Raw genomic sequence first — 19,492 nt, forward strand, 5'->3', positions numbered from 1 at the left:
GCTTGAAGAAATCCTCGAAAACCACAATCTCACCTGGTTGTGGATCGGGGTAGCTTTCTCCTTCCGGCGCGTGCCATCCCGCGAGCGCCTTGTTATGGAGCACTCCCATGGTGATGAGGTCTTCGACGGTCTGCTCATTGCTCCTTGACTTCCACCACTCCTTCGCCATGACTCTGGTTTTCTTCTAAGCGTCCCTCTTCGCCATTAATCTATCCTTGCTAAAGGGGTGGATACGGTGGAGGGGTGATTGGTGGTGATTTCGGAGGAATAGGGTTTGGCAAGAGGAAGAAGAAGGCTGCAGCGGCGAATGATAATGGGGATCGGTAAAAAATAACTTACCAGTTCTATATTATAAATAACCAAGAGTTCCGTCGTTTCATCCGCCCGAGATTCTTGGGAGACGTGCGCACGCGCCGCAGACAGATGTTTTTACAACCTTGAGATCTACGCCAATAAACGCGCCCCTTCGTTACTAGTGTGCGCGCCTCTTCGTTGCTAGTGTGAGAGGGCCCACACTGACGCACCTCTTTACAGGTGCCAAGCGACTGTTTGCTAGAAAGGGCAAGAATTCAGTATGACATGCTATACCTGTCTGCTTTTTTGATCAGACATGTACGATTGGACTTGACAGAATAAGAAGATAAATAAATACACCAAATAATAGTACAAGTGACGTTCGTTTTTTCGCTGCATGTCTTGTGCTCAAGGATGGTCCAGACCACCGCCGTGCTCGGGGACTGCCCAGACCACTGCCGTGCTCGGGGACTGCCCAGACCACTGCCGTGCTTGGGGACTGCCCAGACCTCTGCCGTGATCGGGGACTGCCTAGACCACTGCCGTGCTCGGGAACTGCTACGACCACTACCGTGCTCGGGGACTGCTCCGACCACTAATGTGCTCGGGGACTGTCCCGACCGCTGCTCGGAGACCGCTCTCCTCGGCTACATGTGATTTGTACTCACATATAGTTGAGAGAAATTTATTTAGACCTTGCTACAAGGCTCATACTTCGCCTTCCGGCAAGCTCAGGGACTACATCGGTACGATGCACCTGCCGGTGCATCTCGTATCGCCTGTACGACGATTGGATTCTTAACTCCAGTGGAAATTCTTTTTAGACCCTAGCACCACGTGCCTACGTCACCTACTACCAGGCTCGGGGACTAAGTGGGCACACTTCACCTTGCGGTGAATGTGTTTGTTTTTCGACCCCTACGCCTCTGATGATCAAGGATGCTATGCTTCAAGATTCACTTACATTTCTTTTCAGAAATACAAGTAGGCACACTTCACAGGATGGAAATCTTTTTCTTTTTTCTTAAGAGCACCATACATTCTTCGGACAACCTACTTCTCCGGCGACAACGGTGGTCAGAAATGTCAAGGACTCAAGCCTTACTATTCAAAGAAGGTTAAAATGGCGTGTCGCAACATAATACATGGTGCTCGGGGACTAGCTGTGGGGGTATTAACCCCTATACCCTTACGGCTAAGATTGGGCCGGCCCGGATCAGTGGGTTCGGTCCACCAAAAGACGATGCGCGGCCTGGCCAACCTGTTCGGAGTCCCGCGCAAGGAGTCAAGATAGATTTGGCGATCAAGCAAGATCTTGGTCGGTTAGAATAGGAATCCTTATCCGGTCACTTATGACAATTGTAACTGACTAGGATTAGTTTCCAGATCTGTAACCCTGCCCCTCGGACTATATAAGGCGGGCAGGGGACCCCTCTAAAAAACTTCTCTCATTGACATACAGCAATACAATCAGACGCAGGACGTAGGTATTACGCCTTTTTGGCGGCTGAACCTGGATAAAACCTCGTGTCTGTCTTGCGTCACCGTCTTGTTTGTGGCTTGCGCATCTGTCTGCCGACAATCTACTACCTCGGGCATACCCCTAGGTAGACTGCCGACCATATTTCGTCGACAGGACGCAACGGTTTATCCTAGTTCGGGCCAATCGATGCCCTATGTCCAGCAGCTAATGATCCTTATACTCAAGAGCACCCAAAATCGGGGGGTTAAAACATAGTGTAAAGGAGAAAGAGAGAGATTTGGTAGGGGATCGCTCGGTGCTGATCCTAGGGTCGCCTCGCCGCTGGTTGAGCTTTCCCCCTCCTCGGAGAGGAGGAAGACGGCTGATGCGGTGGAGGAGCTCTCGGTGACCCTCTCAGGGTTGCTCTGCTCTCAATGCAGAGCTCGAGCAGAACGGTGAGGATGCGGATGATCTGTCTCGGATCGCCCTCCCCCTTCTTAGGATTCGACCTATCCCTTATATACCCAGATAGGTCGGGTACATGGCGGTTTGGGAGGTTCAGCCTATGGTCTACATGCGTTGGAGTCCAGGAGGATCTTGCAGCGGCGCTCTATGGACCGTGGCGATGTTGTGGAGCCAAAGAAGCACTGGGCGTTGTCCGACTACTCTGTTCTGACACGCTGAGTGTCAGGCTGTGTCGGCTTAGACCGGCCTCCCCCGGGTGCGCCTTCTAGAGGCTTTTTGGTGGCGAAGGAGGCTGGCTCGAGGGGCTAACATGCGGGCCTGGGAGCCCCTGAGCCCCTGGAGGCCGTGGAGAAGTTTGTCTTCTTACGTCACGCACCGTGCGTGACCCTATTGGAGGAGTGGTTGACAGCGCCGCGCTCGCGGGACAGCGCCTGGGAGCCCCCGAGCCTTGGTGGCTCGGGGTGCGCCTTCTTAGGCCCAGGCCTTGGCTGGTACCGAAGGCCGGGAGGCGACCAAGGATTGGGTGCAAGCTCCCATCGATCGGGAGCCTAAGGCTCGGTCGAGCCCCCGAGCCCCGAGCGAAGGCGGAGGTTGTGCTCGGGCTCGGGCAGTTCCTTTGGCCTGAGGGTGCGCGCGAGCGTACCCGATGGGTATAGCCCCCGAGATCCCGGACGATCCTGGAGGGGTTGGTTAAGGGGTCTCTCGATCGGGAATCTTTGATCCCGAGGCTTAACATACCCGTACGTTAGGATCTCGTCAGCCGTCCGTCAGTTTTCAGCGCTAGATCGGCTTGAAACGTAGCGACATAAGCAAGGTCCGTTGCAGTTCTTCTCCTTCCTTCCTCCCTCCACTTGTTCCGCTCTACCCACCATAGCCATAACAGCATGACCACCGTGAGTTGTTCTATCCCTTTCATCTTGGAAACCATCTCCATCATTTCTCACACCGACTGGGTTTCAGCTAACCTGCATCTTGCATGTTCTAAATCCAGTTCTCGCCAAACATTCTTCACTTCTTTGCACTTTGAACAGCAGGTGACCACCATGTTCGTCTAGCCTGCCACACATGCAGCATCATGTGTCCAGCTTCATTCCCCTTCTCTCGAGAACTTTCCTCAGAGCTAAAGTATTGTGGCTTAGTCTCCAAAGAAAGTGTTTCACCTTCGGTTGACAGTCAAGATTCCACAGATCATTCCAAAATCGAGTTTTAGCACTGCTCTCTCCAGAACCGGCGCCCTGTTGTCGCTTTTGTTTCCTAACTAAAATTGCACGGTGGACTCTGTTTGCCGACTTCACAGAGAAACAACCCTTCGAATCAAAATGCCAACCGGCCACATCATTCATCTCTGTATGGACTGGTGTTGTTCTGATAACCTGAACATCATCCTCCCAAAAGGTCTGGTTCAGTAACTCGACGTCCCGCTCCTCGGTGGCTGGATTAATTAGCTCGTCGACAGTACGGATCAAATTCCTTCCTCTCGGCGTGATTGGCTTTACTAGTGACACCCCTTGGCACCCACGGATCCTCCCAAACTTTTATGCTGCGGCCGTCACCCACACGCCAGATAATTCCTTCTTTTAGAGTTTCTATACCCAAACTTATGCTTCTCCAAGTATAAGAGCATCCCGGTTTTGCCCATGCCTCCAGGACACCTGAATTCGGGAAGTACTTAGCTTTTAGAAGGCGACCACAGAGTGATGTTGGGTTCTGTAGAAGTCTCAAAGCTTGTTTAGCGAGCATCGCCATATTAAAGGAATGGAGGTCCCTAAAACCCAAACTACCTTCAGCTTTCGTGCTAACCATCGTCTCCCAGCTTACCCAATGCATACTCCCTTCTTTATCTTGATTATTCCACCAGAAGCGAGCTATCATAGAGCTGATCTGGGTGCACATTTCCTTTGGAATGTAAGCATCCCATTGCAAAAACTGGAATAGCCTGAGCTACGGCTTTGATTAGAATTTCTTTACCGGCTTTTGATAATAACCTCTCCTTCCATCCTTGAATTCTCTGCCAGATCCTTTCTTTCAAATAGGCAAACACATTACACCTTGATTTCCCAGCGTAAACCGGCAGGCTGAGATATCTTCCATTCATCGTTTCTAATCGGATACTTAGTGCATCCATCACACCTCTCCTATCATCATCACCAGTATTGGGGCTGAACATCACTGCCATTTCTTTGAACCTTGTAAATGATTGAATTTACATATCTGAACTGAGTGCCATTTGATGAGTACGATCGAACAAGGGAGAGGGATATGGAAAGGATGAAGTAATGAAAGAGGAAGTCATTGTTAGTAGTAACGACTTGTCACGATCTATTGGTTCATATAGAATCCATGTCCTAGGTCTATCAAAAAACATTCTTTTCACTAAGTATATATAATAAAATAGAGTGAAAGGGTCCACCCAGAAACCAAGGGGTACTAACTAACAGCTAAGGTGATGTTCGGCTGAGCAACAAACCGGCTTATTTGACTTGTTTTTTCAGCCGGAGCAGTGTTTTTCTCTCACAAATTTTCAGCATGAACAATATTTTTCAACATAAACAGTGAAAAAATCATTCTAGCCGAACACTCCCTAAGTCCTCTCCAACTTACGGCTCACCAACTTCACTTTTCTTCGAACTGCAGGAGACAGTTGCCCATCATACGGTTCACCAACTTCACTCGCCTCTAGGGGGGCTTACTCTGGGCACGTTCGGATCGACTTTTTATCTTCTTCCTAATTTATAGAAATAGAGATTTTGATGAGAAAATACCCTTCAACATTTTTTAATTGAATATCAGAATATAGATATCATCTGTTTCAAATTTATCACTAACTAATGCCCTGTTCGCTTGGCTGATAAGTCGGCTAAAAGTACTGTTGGCTGATTTGCAGTGAGAGAAAAATATTGTTCGTTGGCTGAAAAAGTACGGCTTATACGCCAAACGAATAGAGCGTAAGATGGAGAGCGAGGATGACCCTCCAGAGTGCACACATGATATATTAAACTTGTTGGAGGCTACAAAAAATATAAAAAATGATTTTTTACTAAAATGACTCTGCAAATGATAATTTAGAGTGTAATTTAGAAGGACTCTTGGAGGTGCTCTTAGGCTGCGTTTGGTTTTGGGACCATGCGGGTTGGGTCGGAGCCAACCCAGTTTTCTGGGTTGGAGTGAACCCAGTTCTTGTTTGGTTGTAGGGTTGGGTTGGACCCAGTTTCTTATTTGATTGGAGGATAAAGTGGGTTGGAGTGGTTCCATCTCTTGTTTGGTTTGAGGATGCGGGTTGGACAGTGAATATGCTCACCTTCTTGGTGAGATTACCACACACACATTAGCTGTCAAAATTCAACACACACACGTTGAACAATTCAACAATTCACCAATTCTTAACCGGAGCTGTCCGTTGAGCACACCATTTCACCAATTCAACAATTCACCAATTCTCATTTGCTCAAGGGACAAACAAACAAACAATTGACATGCTCATTTTCTTTCTGCTTATAAACACATGCAAAAAAGCCAAAGCATGTCCCTTGAGCACACCAATTCAACAATTCAATAGAGGCGGCAAGCAGGAACACCAAATCATATATCTTGAGCAACATTAATCAAGTTCAAGCCTTACTTACATATACCAAGTTCAAGGCAATACAAGTTACACCACGTTCAAGCCTTACATAATATAAGTTCAAGGCTTACACACTGACATAGGATTCAAGTTCTAACAAAAGAAACATCTCACACATCTAAATCGCCCTTACATTCCAGGGAACTTCTCATCGATGAACATTGTGACCCAATTTAACTTGTGTTCAAATGGCAGTTTATAGAAAGCTCTGCCAATGTGAGGATTTGCCACCAAATGAGCATAGTAGAAAGATATGTGTGCTGAATTAAAACCAGGAAGTTGGTTCAAGATGTCAAATAGGTCATCTGGCAGCTCATCAGGTTTAGCAACCAATTTTATGGCAGCGGCAAGGTTCTCACCTACACTTTTGAAAGCGGCAACCAGCCCATCCTCCTCCATTTTAGCTACCTTGGCCTTCTTACTTGGTCTACTAGCAGAAGATGTTGCCCCTTGAGTGCTAGGCCCATCACTTGGACCATGCCCAGTAACCTCATCCCCCTCTTCTTGACTTTCAACCTGATCATCCTCTCTACCTAGAGGTGCACTTGAGTCTTTTGCAAAGTTTCCAGTAGCCATGGTATTGCCAAATATTGCCTCCATCTCTTTGTAGTGCAAGAGGGGCTTGTTCAAGAACTCAGCATCAGCCTTGTGATCCTAGACATGGAGGACAAATAAGTTAATATAATCTAACACTGGTCAATGAATCAAGAGCTAAGCAAAAGATGGTAAGTTTACATGGACATGGCCGTTGTAGTGCTCCTCATCTAGTGTAATCATGCAGTTTTCTTCATCAAAGAGGGCACCACTCAATTTCTTCAATCTATTTATCTCTGCATACCTTTTCTGCCAGGTTTTCAAATGATTCTTGACTTGCTCACCAATGAACCTTGTGGTGAACTTCTCATTGATAGCCCTAGCACAACCATTGAAAAGGTGTTTCTTAAAGCCCTTTGATGTCTTCAAACCAGCAGCCACCAAATCATTGAGGTGAGAGAGCATTAAAGTAGACATTGTTGATGTCCACGTAGCATGCCCATTAGTTCCCCCACGCCCTTCAGCTACTTCCTCCATTGTTCTGCCACACAAAAACACAATCTGCAAAAGTAGCAGTACAAAATCAGCACCAAGATGTAGCCAAAATGGACATTAGTATCATTACAAAATCAGCACCACAATGTCGCTCAATTCAGCAAGCAACGTGTTCATAAAAATAGCTAAAATTGTTATACAACTAAAAATTGTTATACAAATAGCATGGTGACAAATATGTCCTTACAAATAGCAATACATCAGCCAAGAAAGGCTTAAAGATGTTATACAACTAAAATAAATTCAAGTTTGATACAAATATTAGTTAACATTGTTGTTTTCTCGGTCTGCCCACATCTGATCTGCTAGTTGCTGCCTGAAATTAACCATAGCAGCATGCTCATTTGCTTGGCCAATGCGTGTGGAAGCATGGTTGTAGCTTGGCCAATTAGTATCCTCTGTGAAGAACTCATCACACCCATCTTGTATGACCCAATTGTGAATAATGCAGCAAGCACAAACAATATCTACTTGTGTTGGAAAAGGGAAGAATGGAGTAGCATCATCAAGAACTTTGAATCCCCTCTTTAGTGCCCCAAATGCCCGCTCTACCGTGACACGTAGTGATGAGTGCCTAAGGTTGAACAATTCCTTCTCATTTTGCACTGGATTACTTCTCCATTCGTTTAAGTGGTACCAAACTCCACGAAAGGGGGGCAAAAATCCTGGTTTGGCTCCATATCCAGCATCGACTAGGTAGAATTTGCCTATCATTTGAAATTTGGTCATAATACTATAAACTGAAATTTGTATGTAAAAGTTGAGAGTTTACTACTCTATTACCTTGTGGGACACGAAGGCCATTCTCACGTTCTAAAGCATCACGTAAAACTAGAGCATCATGTGCAGCCCCTTCCCAACCAGCCAACACATAGGTGAACCGTAGATCAAAATCTACAGCTGCCATTACATTTTGTGTGCAAAAGGATTTCCTACCACGAAAGGCATGTTCAATGTTCTTAGGAACGGATGCTCTTACATGAGTACCATCAATAGCTCCAATACAATCCTATTTTTTGAAAAAGGTAAAGAATAGGGACCATATGAGGTTAGATTAATACAAAATTTAAAACAAAATAGGGATAAGCCTCACACCTTAAAGTAAGGATCCCATCTGTTGTTCCCTGCAATTTTGCTTGGAGTGTCCAAAGACGGGGCCTAATTAGTTCCCCTCGCAGCTCTCCAATAGCACGGAGTACTTTGTTGAAATAGCGGCTAACTGTTTCTCCTGATCTATCAAAATTAGCTCCAACTAACTTATTTCTAAGGTTATGTCCCACTGTATTTAGAAACATACCCACCTGTTGCTCAACACACAAGTTACATGTATCTTGAAGCAAACCACGCTCTCTAAAAGGATTGCAAAACCGAAAGAACTTGCCTCTATTAAGTTTTAACATGTTCAAGCAAGTTGTGTCATCCTTCCAAATTTTGTTATTTAGATAATCTACTCTCATCCTATCCCTTGCCTCCATAGGCCCATAGGTAATACCAACCCTTCTTCTACATCGTTTACGTTTCCTAGACTGAATAATCACCGCCATCATTGACAACAGCATGTATGCAGCAGCAGCACAAGTTACAATCTTGGTCCTCCTATCGATCTACAATACAAGAATGAACCATCACACAAGTACTCTTCAGCCATGGTCTGAATTATTTGAATGGCAGTGCATGCTTTCTGTATTATTTGAAAAGAACATCATGCTTATACTTGACAATTGAAGTGTGTTTACAGGAAGTATTATTTGAAGTATACTTGACATTATATGCAACAGATCCACAAATATTTTTTAGACAGATTGGTCTTACCTTGGTAGGGGCAGGGCCGACGCTGGAAGCTTGGCAGGGACAGGGTCGGTTGTGGAGGCGCCGCTTGGCAGGGGCGGTTCGGTCACGGGGGGCGGCGGCGGTCAGGGGTCCGGCGGCGGTCAGGGGCGTGCCGGAGTTCAGGGGCCCGGCAGCGGTCAGGGACCGACGACTGTCAGGCACGGCGGAGGGCAGGGATCCGCTGGATTTTTGAGGGGCGGCGGCGGCGAGATCTACTCCGGAGAAGCTGTGGCCGGGAGAGATGGGAGAGAAGTGTGGTGGGAGAGAGGCGGCGGATGGGGGCGGCGGCGCCGGTCAGGGGCGGCGCCGGTCAGGCACGGCGGAGGGCAGGGATCCACCGGATTTTTTTTAGGGGCGGCGGCTGCGAGATCTACTCCGGAGAAGCTGCGGCCGAGAGAGATGGGAGAGAAGTGTGGCGGATGGGGGCGGCGGCGCCGGTCAGGGGCGGCGGTGCTGCACATGGCGCATCGCGCCTGGCGTTAGGGTCGGGGGGTGAGAACGGAGCAAGCGGTGAGAGGATTGCGCGAGAGGAACTGGGTCGAAACGATCCCTCCGTTTTGGAGGATTCACCCGGGCCCGAATCTAAGGAGAATATACCATGTGGGTTCAACCCAACCCAGTTCTCTTTACAACCAAACGTGGGACGAAGGGGGTCTGACCCGTTCCAACCCCCTCCGATCCAGTAACCAAACACTACATTATATAAATTAGTAAAAGGTCTAAATTACTCCCTCCAAGTTTCACCGATGTGCATGTAACCCCAAAAACTAATGTTTAGTTTCATTTACTCCCCTCAACAATTTCAGTTGATCAAGTTCAAACCCCTAACAAGGTTTGTCTTTTTGTTTCTCTGCGCACAAGTTGAATTTTGATTCCAAATTTCATTTCTAGTGTTTAATTTTATTAAATGTCACAACTTGTCGAAATAATGATGAAAATTTATTATGTCTCTTTTTAATATAAATATAAACTATTATGTCCACTATCACCTGAAAAAATTTAAAACTTACTCCATGTCTTGAAATATAAGGTGTTCAAGTGATTTTAGAACATATTATATGATAATACAAATGACGCATATAACCCTCACTGATTACCATATTTGATATGTGAATATTGCATTTTGATGTGTTTGTTCACCTAGAATGCTTTATAATTTGGTATAAATTTTGAACTCTAGATCTCTTATATTTCATGACGAATGGAGCAACTTGTACGTATATGTAGAAAAAAAAGACAAATCTTGTTAATGGTAAATTAGACCGACTGACATAGATGGAGAGAGTAAAATGAACCAAACGTTAGAGCAACTACAAGAGCCTCTCTATATCCTTCTTTAATGGTAAGAATAGATATTTTGGTTAAAAAAATCCCCCCGCAACTTCTCTAATTGGATTTCCAATTATTGCTATCATCTATTCCGGATTTCTTGCTAGCTAAAGATGGAGAGCGAGATATGCTCTCAAGAGTGGGCACAAGATATATAAAAGGTGTCGGAGGATTGAAAGATATAAAGAGCGATTTTTATTCAAATGGCTCTTCAAATGATGATTGAAAGAGTGAGATTATGAAAGACTCTTGAAAATGCTATTATTTTATTGGTTATCTGGACATTACCTAAACTTGAGGAGAGTAATTTAGAGTTTTTCCTAAAGAAAAGGCCATAGCATTTCCACTTGTGTTGGTGTTTTGGCTGATAATTACTCTGCTTCTTCTCCGGCGACACCGGGTTCCACCAAGCAGAGGATGCTGTTATGTTTTTGCACTCGGTATCAGTTCGGGGGAAATTATTCTATCTATCCCGAATCCTGGTGTTGCGCTGAAGATGTATTGGTGGTCTCAGTTTATCTGCAGGTTTCGTTATTGGCAGATTGTGCTGACAGTATGCATGGAATACGGTCACCGGCACTTTGCCATTACTAACTCTTCTCTGAAGAAACTTGCTCCTCTCTAATTTTTTTTTTTTTTTTGCATGCTACATAATCTAAAAAGCGCCAAAGGTACTGCCACAAGTACTGTTATAAGGAGAAATAAAGAAAAACAAGTGGTGCTCAAGTTTTTTTTATGAAACCTAGCCTAAAACCACATTAGTAGATACTAGGCCATTCTCCCCATAACAACTTCGGTACAAAGATTGAGCCAATTCCCAACTTAACTCCACTACTCGCTCAAGCTTGCTGCAATGAGCCAACTTGATCGGAGCGATGACCCAACTGATGATAGATCAACACACCAATTGCTCTGGAATGAAACACAGCGCACAGCAACCCATCTATCAACTAGCATAACAACTCACCCAGGGTCTCAGGCTTCCAGCACTATTTAGACTATCAGTTTATCACATCTCACAAGAGGCCAAGCCACAACATGCAGCCTGGGCTGTGCTAGCCTGCCTGCAGTCGTTTCTCCCAGCTCCACCAAGAGGAGTTCCAAGCAAGAAGCAACAGTTCTTCTTTCAATAGAGTATTGACTATGAGACTGGCTATACTTTTACACCCCCATATGCAGGAGAAAATTCAAACCCTTATGTACCGAAGGAAGCTTGGGGGACAGAACTGGAAGAAGACCAAGCTGTGCAAGTAGACAGCACAGTACAAACACCAGGGAAAAAAACGCCAACCATTAACTCTTCAAGCTCTCCAGGTTACTCGTACCATCAAGCTTTGACGCGAAGAAGCGCTTTCTGAAATCCACGAAACTAATTGAGCTATACCGTGCCTCACCGTCGTTCTTCACAAGCTCTGGCAGAGGGCCGACCGTCGCATCCGAGCACACCGCGTGGAACAGTGCTGCTGACATGCGCTCCCTGGTTGGGTGCACCATGGCCCTGTGCTCAATGCTTTTGTATCTCCCATTACTTAGAATCTGTTAGTGATTAATTGACTATCATGAGTAGGCAAACACCTTCAGCTTCCATAACCAAATTTACTAGCACCAAGCAACACTCTAAACAACTACAATGCTCACATAACATGATGTAGAGACCAGGCACATATAATTACTATAATACTTACCTCAAGCGTGTCTCCAACATTAACGATGAATGCACCATCAATGGTGTTTATGGCAACCCACTTGCCATCCTTCCGGATCTGCAGCCCCTGAACATCATTTGCTTGGAGTAGCAGCGTCAGTCCCATTCTATCAGTATGTGGTGACAGACCTACCACCTTGCTGGCTTGCTTGCATGGAGGGTAGTAGGTCATCCGCATGCTTTGAGGCTGGCCTCTGAATATCTCCAGGAAAGACTGCGGCTCAACACCCATGTCCATAGCCAGGAACTTCAGCAAGCAAGATACTAGTTTCGCTGCCTCAGAAGAGTACCTATCTACAGAGTTCCTGTCAAGAGTAATCATGCAAAGATGTAGTCAAAAGGACAAATAGTGAAGTGGTATTTACATCAAGATTCATGATGTAGAATAGTGGTTTTGTGAGTTCAGGCAAACCTAAAAGATGGAGGGTGACTAGGCCAGAACCTCATGTTCCTTGAATCGATCGGACGGAGCACGAGGCCAAGCAAATCTGCCCAGTCCAGTTTTTGGTTCTCAGAAACAACAAAGTGCTGGCCATACCCTTGAAGATTGCCTGGTATCATCGAGTACGCGTTCTTTGCTTCTAGTGGTTGTTTGAAGAATTCAGTCATGTCGTTCCTGAAGTTGCAGATCACTTCGTTTGGTACACCATGGTTAATGACCTGTGGTTTCAACCAGTGTAGACCAAAAAAAAATTTGTACATTCTTTTATTATCAACCGATAAACAAGCTTTTCCGGGTTTGCAAAAAATGCTGAGACTGAAGTTAGCTATGCACCACTAACTTGTAGATATTGACATTTTTTCCCTGTGATGTGAAACAAAATCGACTCCAAAGAGCAATTGTAATGCAACAGCTTAAACTTAGGTTGGACCTAAATATTACTTTATGAAACAGCAAGAGCTTCGCTTTGTATACCTGAAAGAAACCCCAGTGTTTACAGGCAGATCCAAGCTTAGCACACTCCTCTTTGGATGACTGCGGATCCAGCAACTTGTTGACATCGATGATTGGAATTGCAGAAGAGATACCATGATCAATGATAACCTCCTCAGCACCCTCTTCGTCCCTGATGTATCTTCCAGGGATCTGTTCATCTGACCTGTTGTAGGTTTCTGCAAGTGCCTGCACGTTTGGCACTGGTAGAGATCCTCCGGCTTCCGCGTGTGCCATTGCTATCTCTCACTCCTGCAGGCGCAGGTGATAAACTGATAACCTTGAGTACCTCATTTCACAATGCTTTCTTATACTGAAGACAGCTAGTAATTCTGATATCTAGCAGCATTTGGTCAACAAAACTGCATAGCTGCTCAATGAATTGTTGTCACAAGTACAACTCTATAACCTACAGAAATTTGGCCATGGGCCATTAATGTCATAATGGAAGGAAACACACTGATCTTTAGTACCGGGTAGTGCAAGACAACTTGCAATTTTCTTCGAGAGGGCATGCAAGCAAGACGAAACTACCACATACATTTTCCAAGCATTCTTTTTTCACACTTCCTTAACAAAACGTCCACATTGTTGTATAAGTAGTTAGTCACATACTCACATATAGTAGTTTAGAAGTAGTAAAGGTTTGAAACTCTATCAGGTTGGCTGCTCATGGTGGATCCAGGAGTCGAGATGACTGTTCACAGTTCACATACAAGATCTTAGATCAGAGCTCATTTCAGTGTGATTCTGCTTACTGCATTAACATGTAGATTGCTGCGCCTGCACTAACAATACAACAACTCTTGGCTTGGTTCGCTTGGGGGCGTCTCAAGCGAACCAAGCCAAGCATGGGTGCGCCGTGGACAAATACATGACCATGGCTGTATTGGGACCGTACAAGCACCGATTAGCCTAGTTCGTCTACCAAATTGAGCAAATCACATGGTGTTGGAGTAATCTGCACCCACCAGCCTGCTCACCTGACATTGACTTGGAGGATACCTACTTCTCTCCGTATAAAACATCTAGCAATCCCACAAGTCACAAATGTTTCACTGTGGTCAGGGTTTTAGTGTGCGGGTGGGATTTACCTTCTCTGGCGGGTGTTGAGGGCGGCCGCGGTGTGTGGGTGAGTGGGTGGGGGGCGCTGCCGGAGTCCAAGAAGAACGGGCCGCCGGGCGCCGGCGGAAGAGGAGCGAGAAGGAACACCGGAAGGGCGTAGGCGCGTAGCTATCTCCCCACAAGTCCCCCCTATCGTCGAGCCGTCGAGGGGACGGGGTTGTGGACAGGAAAACGAGGGAGGTCCGACGGTTCGAGGCGGAGCGCCGTAAATTCGGCATCCGATGGCAGGAAGAGAACTGAACGCCGCAGAAACAGGTTGGCTGGCTCCTATAGTCGCTGGTTCGTGAAGAAGTTTCGTTGACTAATTTATGTGAGAGAAAAATATTGTTCCAGATAAAAATTTACGATCGTTTACGACAAGCTTCGTGAAGAAGTTTCGTTGACTAATTTATGTGAGAGAAAAATATTGTTCCAGATAAAAATTTACGATCGTTTACGACAAGCCACACTCAAACGAACAGGCTGAAAAGCGCGGCGCGGCCCACTCCCGCACTCCGACAGTCCGACGCAAGCGGCGGCGGAGTAAAATAAAATGTAGAAGCGGTGCAGGAGGCAGGAACGATAGAAACGGCGTGCGCCGACGGAAAAGAGCGCCTTCCGCGAAGGAGAAGATCGCCGGAGGCAGAGCGGCAGAGGGGACTAGCTGCTCTGTTATTCAGTCTTGCCTTGTGCCAAGTACTAGTTCATTCATTATTCTACTCCCGTCTTCTGCATGAATGGATCACTGGAATTGATCGAGCGTTCATCATCAGATTGCTTCGAACTTGATCAAGCTTCCTCTTTTCTCGTGGAAGAAGCAGCTTGTTGAAATTGTATTCTGTACTACTGGGTGCGAGAAGAGACAGCACAGAAGATGCCAGCCAACACAGCGCATGGACGACCCCATATGCAAAGTCAAGTATATAGATTTTTTTTTTGGTGAAAGCATTCAGTATAGCAAAAGAATTTGCAGGTCCATAATATATATTTTCATTACAGAGAGTGGTCGTGTTCATTGTTGATTCTCATGTTACAATCGTATATCAACATTTAGATAGAACATAGTAGCACATTGCAACTATATCCAGTATATATATTACTAGATGATTGATACTCCGCAGTAGAGGTGCATGCCGTGAGAGATGCTCTTGTACAAACACAGTTATACTTGCAGTACTAAAATTACCCTTATGGCCTTCGGCACTGCACGCGCCTGGATGTCCGGATACCCGTGTTCGGACGTCCGCGCCGGCACCCGTTCCTACGCCTGCACTCCGTGTACCGCATGACCCCACGCGGCGTTTGCGCCCCGCCCGACCCCTCGTGCCCCCTCCAGCAGGCTGGTCAGATTGCAACATGTGTAATACCTGATCTACTTTTGAAACATCCAAATACCGCGCTTGCAACATACGTCTCAAGACAAATGAAACACTTAAAACATGCGTCTGAAACAATTGCAAAAACACCTGAGAAATACTTGAAAACAATTACAAACATAAGCAACATGCAGATAAAACACTCGCAATATATATGTGAAACATATGCAACATCCAAATAAACACACTTGCAACATACGTCTAATACATCTGAAACATCTGAAATATACTCTTACAACATGCGCTTTGAAGCGCAACATCTACTTGCTATTGACGAAATGGAGACTTGTCAACGCAGAGCTCTAGGTCGGCGCGGAGCTCAATGTCGTGGAGTGGCGTGGGGATGCTAGCGGGTGGGCGACTGCACGGCTCCAGCGATAGGGTGAGCGAGTGCGGTCCCTCGCGGCGAGGCACCCCCGCGGTGGAGGCGGCTACGCGCGGCCCGCGGCGAGCAACCCCGTGGTAGAGAAAGGTGAGCGGCTGGCGAGCGTCGCGGTGGAGGACGGACGAGGAAGAATAAGAAATCATCAATTTTTAGATGGAGAAGCCGTCCGCACGAACAAACGGCTTGAGAAAAGCATTACCCTATGACCTGCCGTGACAATCGGCGGAGCGGGTCGCTCTCTCTTTTCGGTCTACTCACTGTTGATTGTTTATTATTAACGGTGACTAAACACCGTGCAATAAGTACGTGTCTATCTAAAGCCAGCCAAAACTCCTTGTCTAAGAAACAAATTCATATATACTCTGCCTTTCAAAAAAGTTACACGGAATAACATGAGACACTTGTCTAAGAAACAAATTCATATATACTCCGCCTTTCAAAAAGTTACACAAATCTCAAAGCAGCCCATCTAATTTTAAAATATTTTCTTAATTTATTTTCAAACTGAGTAACCCATGGGTCTGTCCTGTGCAAACGCTCAGAGGTGCAGAAAGCTCCGTCCGGTCGCACCAAGGTTGGATTTTCCCTTTCATTAGACCATGTGTATCTCCTATTCTGTAGTGTTATCTCCATGAGTTCACGTTCGTCCATAGCTCTTCTGAACTTTCCCATTAACCGTCTGTTCAGGCTTAGGTTCCTTTTGTCACCTGCTTGGTATATATGAGATTGAAATCTCCTATAATCATCCATGGTATAGCAGCTGGAGGCCTGATCGCTTGCAGTTCAGCTAAGAATTCATCCTTTCTACCGGAGGCGGAGGCGGAGGCGGAGGCAGTGGCGCGCTGCCGGTGGCAGAACTGGTCCGCTCCTTGCTGAACCTCACGGAATCGAAAGCTACTGCTACTAGAACAGGGGATTTGGGTCTGGGCTTGCCACGGCCGGTCTTGGACGGAATGGGCCAAGACGGAACCCACGTGAAAAATGATTAAGAAAATATTTAATTAATTAGACAGCTACTTTGAGATATGTTCAGTGTTTAGAAAGAGGAGCATTGGAGTAACAGCTAATTTTTTTTGGCTAGAGTGACAAATGGAATTGCTCAATTATTGTACACAAAGGCCCAGATCAAATAAAAAACGAGATAAACATCTAAGTTAAAAGCCTTAATACTGTACCTTCGACATCATGCTTATGTGATTGTGGTTCTTGATCTTCAACACCTTGTATTGTTTCTACTGGATATGGCTCTGAACCCCCTAGCTCTTCTTGTTATTCAGATTCAGCAACATTAGCACTTTCAGGAATGCTTTGGCCCGAGTTACTACCACTTGCTGAAATTTTACAAGTACTAAAGAAGCTTTTCAAATATGCAAAATCATTAAATTCAATTGACTAAGCAGTAACAAATCTCTATCTATTTGATTGACTAACAAGTAATCAAATCACGAATTTGCAATGGGCGAAAGATGCAGGACCCCGGACACGGGACATGCCTCCGAGGTGAGATTTTAGCACCGTACGACAACAATCTGTGCGCGCCGCAACCAGCTCCTACGCTCGTGTCATTGGAACATACAATGTTGCTTCCGCTATCGGTGCCTAGGACTAGGAGCACGAGCCACTCCGGTCGTCTCGTGAGGGGACGGAATCCTTCATTGTGTGAGCAAGAAGTGTTATAGGGTTTAGGGGTGAGTTGTGCAGGGCCAGCTCCACCCCTGCCGCCACAAGCTGCGCTGCGCGGGCGAATCTCTGTCCGGGCCAGCGCGAGCTGTTAGGTGTGCGGATTAGCTTGTTGCTCTTTTTTTCTTTTCTTTCATACACGAATGGTTGTTCTTTCACGGTGAGGCATTCTCTTATACGTACAAGCAAGACAGAGACATCTAAAGAACATGTTTTTTCTTGATCATGGATGCTGGATGCATCATGCATACATGTATTATTAAGCTATTTGCATACAGTCAAATAGATGATCCAGTGTATACTTTGTGAGTTGTGACTCATCCGGGATCTGATCAATCTGATACGTACATAGCATGCCTGATGGGCCATGGCAATACATGGAAGAAACGGCAAAGCATTTGGACAACACCTCATAGGCCATGGTAATCGGCAGCGCCGGCCGTCCTCGTCTCCTCGATCACGTCTTAGGTTAGGCACTGTCAGTTGCACCGTTCATCGCTGCGCCGGCCGTCGTAGGTTCGCTGCAGCTCGTCCACCAACCGCCGGAGAGCCAGCCGCGAGGTGCCGCCTTCGCCCACGGCCGCCCGCGCCGCCTGCCGGACCTGCTCGGCCCTGTCGCGCATCCTCCGCCCGGCCTCGCCGCCGTCCATCAGCTCCCGGACCTTCTGCGCCACCTGCGCCCTGCCGACCAGCTCGGGCGCCACGTTCGCGCCGGCCCTCACACCCGCGCGGACACCGGCGCCGAGGATGTCCGCGACGTGCTTCGCGTTCGCGGCCTGCTCGGCCATCACGGGCCACGCCAGCAGCGGCCGCCCAGCGGCGAGGCTCTCCAGCACCGAGTTCCAACCGCAGTGGCTCACGAACCCTCCCACCGCCGGGTGCGCCAGCACGCGCCGCTGCGGCACCCACCCCCTGACGACCTTTCCCTCGGGCCCCGCGTCCACCGGCGGCGACCACGCGTCGTCGCAGGACCGCACGGCCCAGAGGAAGGCGTGGCCGGAGTCCGCCAGCCCGTGCGCGAGCTCCTCGAGCTGCGCCACGGTGACGTGGACCTGCGTGCCGAACGACACGTAGACCACCGACCCGGGCCGCCGCTTGTCGAGCCACGCGAGGCACCCTTCGGGGTCCTCGTCGTCGTCATCGTCGCCCTCCGGTGACTCGCCGGCGGCGAGGAACAGAGGGCCAACTAGCCAGGCGCGCGCGCCCGGGAGGTAGAATGACTCGAGGATCGCGGCGTAGTCCCCGTCCAGCGCGTCGAAGCTGTTCACCAGGACGCCCCAGCTCTTGTAGTCCCAGTCGCGGACCTCCTCGAACAAGAACCGTGTTACCGGGTCGTCGAGGTCGGCGGCCTGCGCCACGGCGTGCGGGACCTCGTCCACGGTGATCGTGACGCTCTCCGGGAACCCTGGAACGCGGAAGGGGGCGCCGTCCTGGATGCTCTCGGCCGGGGGCGGCCTGGTCGCGAGGGAGAAGCAGAGCGCCAGGGAGAAGGCTGACATGCCATGGAACGTCACGCGGGAGACGCCGGCGTCGCTGGCGACGCGCTGCGTGAACCCGAGGAAGAAGTCGGAGACGAGCGCGAGCGGCGGCGCGGGGAGCGAGGCCAGGTACCCCGCGAAGGGCTCCCGGAGCAGCGCCGTGGCGCGCAGGAACGCCGGGAAGAGCGAGTGCGAGGGGAGCGCGTCCGTGGACTCCACGCCCGCGGGCAGCTCCGGGTGGCTGGGGAACGGGAGCGTCACGAGGCCGACGCGCGCCGGGAGGCGGCGCCGCGCGAAGGCGAGGTTGCCCGGGGTGGTGACCACCGTGACGCGGAGGCCGCCCTGGTGCGCGGCGAGCGCCGAGGCGAAGTGGAGGAGCGGGAGCGTGTGGCCCTTGGCCATGAACGGGAACACCACGACGTGGTCGCGGCCGGAACCGGCCGGGGCGGCAGGACGCGCGGCGTCGGCGGTGGCCATGGTTGCGAGTGCTGGGTCGGCGGAGCGACGCGACAGGTGATAAGAATTTGTGCCTACTGTACTCGCGTAGTGGCGTGCGGGAGCGGCAGGTGAGCGGACAGGACGCACGACTTCTACGCTCTACGCCGACACCCTATACTGTACTCGCGTAGTGGCGTCCGGGTGCGGCAGGTGAGCGGACAGGACGCACGACTTATGAGGCAAGTGAATAGGACGCAGTTTATCATGCTGTTCGTTTGAGCTACTCTCGGGATATTGTTTT

General features: G+C 48.2%; 3 protein-coding genes and 1 pseudogene across 3 annotated transcripts; all 4 read right to left on the reverse strand.

The window, feature by feature from the left end:
- Window positions 1–5,972: 5,972 nt before the first annotated feature.
- Window positions 5,973–6,914, reverse strand: LOC136523593 (uncharacterized). The gene is made up of 2 exons (XM_066517223.1): window positions 6,579–6,914; window positions 5,973–6,497 (listed from the first exon to the last, which is right to left on the reverse strand). Exons 1-2 carry the CDS (start codon window positions 6,912–6,914, stop codon window positions 5,973–5,975), a joined length of 861 nt encoding a protein of 286 aa, XP_066373320.1.
- A 279-nt stretch (window positions 6,915–7,193) lies between these two features.
- On the reverse strand, window positions 7,194–8,479 carry LOC136523150 (protein ALP1-like; annotated as a pseudogene).
- Window positions 8,480–11,194: 2,715 nt separating this feature from the next.
- On the reverse strand, window positions 11,195–14,036 carry LOC136521849 (2-oxoglutarate-dependent dioxygenase 11-like). Its single transcript, XM_066515612.1, has 5 exons — window positions 13,825–14,036; window positions 12,713–12,982; window positions 12,209–12,456; window positions 11,777–12,101; window positions 11,195–11,627 (listed from the first exon to the last, which is right to left on the reverse strand). The coding sequence occupies exons 2-5, from the start codon at window positions 12,965–12,967 to the stop codon at window positions 11,385–11,387; spliced, it is 1,071 nt and encodes a 356-aa protein (XP_066371709.1). The 5' UTR covers window positions 12,968–12,982; window positions 13,825–14,036; the 3' UTR covers window positions 11,195–11,384.
- A 3,438-nt stretch (window positions 14,037–17,474) lies between these two features.
- LOC136521658 (UDP-glycosyltransferase 73B5-like) lies at window positions 17,475–19,393 on the reverse strand. The gene has a single exon (XM_066515411.1). It carries the CDS (start codon window positions 19,228–19,230, stop codon window positions 17,755–17,757), a length of 1,476 nt encoding a protein of 491 aa, XP_066371508.1. The 5' UTR covers window positions 19,231–19,393; the 3' UTR covers window positions 17,475–17,754.
- Window positions 19,394–19,492: the final 99 nt, after the last annotated feature.

This window comes from Miscanthus floridulus, chromosome 18 (genome assembly GCF_019320115.1).
Source record: "Miscanthus floridulus cultivar M001 chromosome 18, ASM1932011v1, whole genome shotgun sequence".
In the NCBI taxonomy this organism is placed as follows: Eukaryota; Viridiplantae; Streptophyta; class Magnoliopsida; order Poales; family Poaceae; genus Miscanthus; species Miscanthus floridulus.

Coding starts and splice junctions, on each gene's coding strand:
- LOC136521658 (XM_066515411.1), bottom strand. CDS start 19,230: ATGGCCACCGCCGACGCCGCGCGTCCTGCCGCCCCGGCCGGTTCCGGC.
- LOC136523593 (XM_066517223.1), bottom strand. CDS start 6,914: ATGGAGGAAGTAGCTGAAGGGCGTGGGGGAACTAATGGGCATGCTACG. Junction 6,498..6,578: donor ACTACAACGGCCATGTCCAT/GTAAACTTACCA, acceptor CTCCATGTCTAG/GATCACAAGGCTGATGCTGA.
- LOC136521849 (XM_066515612.1), bottom strand. CDS start 12,967: ATGGCACACGCGGAAGCCGGAGGATCTCTACCAGTGCCAAACGTGCAG. Junction 12,457..12,712: donor AACACTGGGGTTTCTTTCAG/GTATACAAAGCG, acceptor TTGAAACCACAG/GTCATTAACCATGGTGTACC. Junction 12,102..12,208: donor AGTCACCCTCCATCTTTTAG/GTTTGCCTGAAC, acceptor TACTCTTGACAG/GAACTCTGTAGATAGGTACT.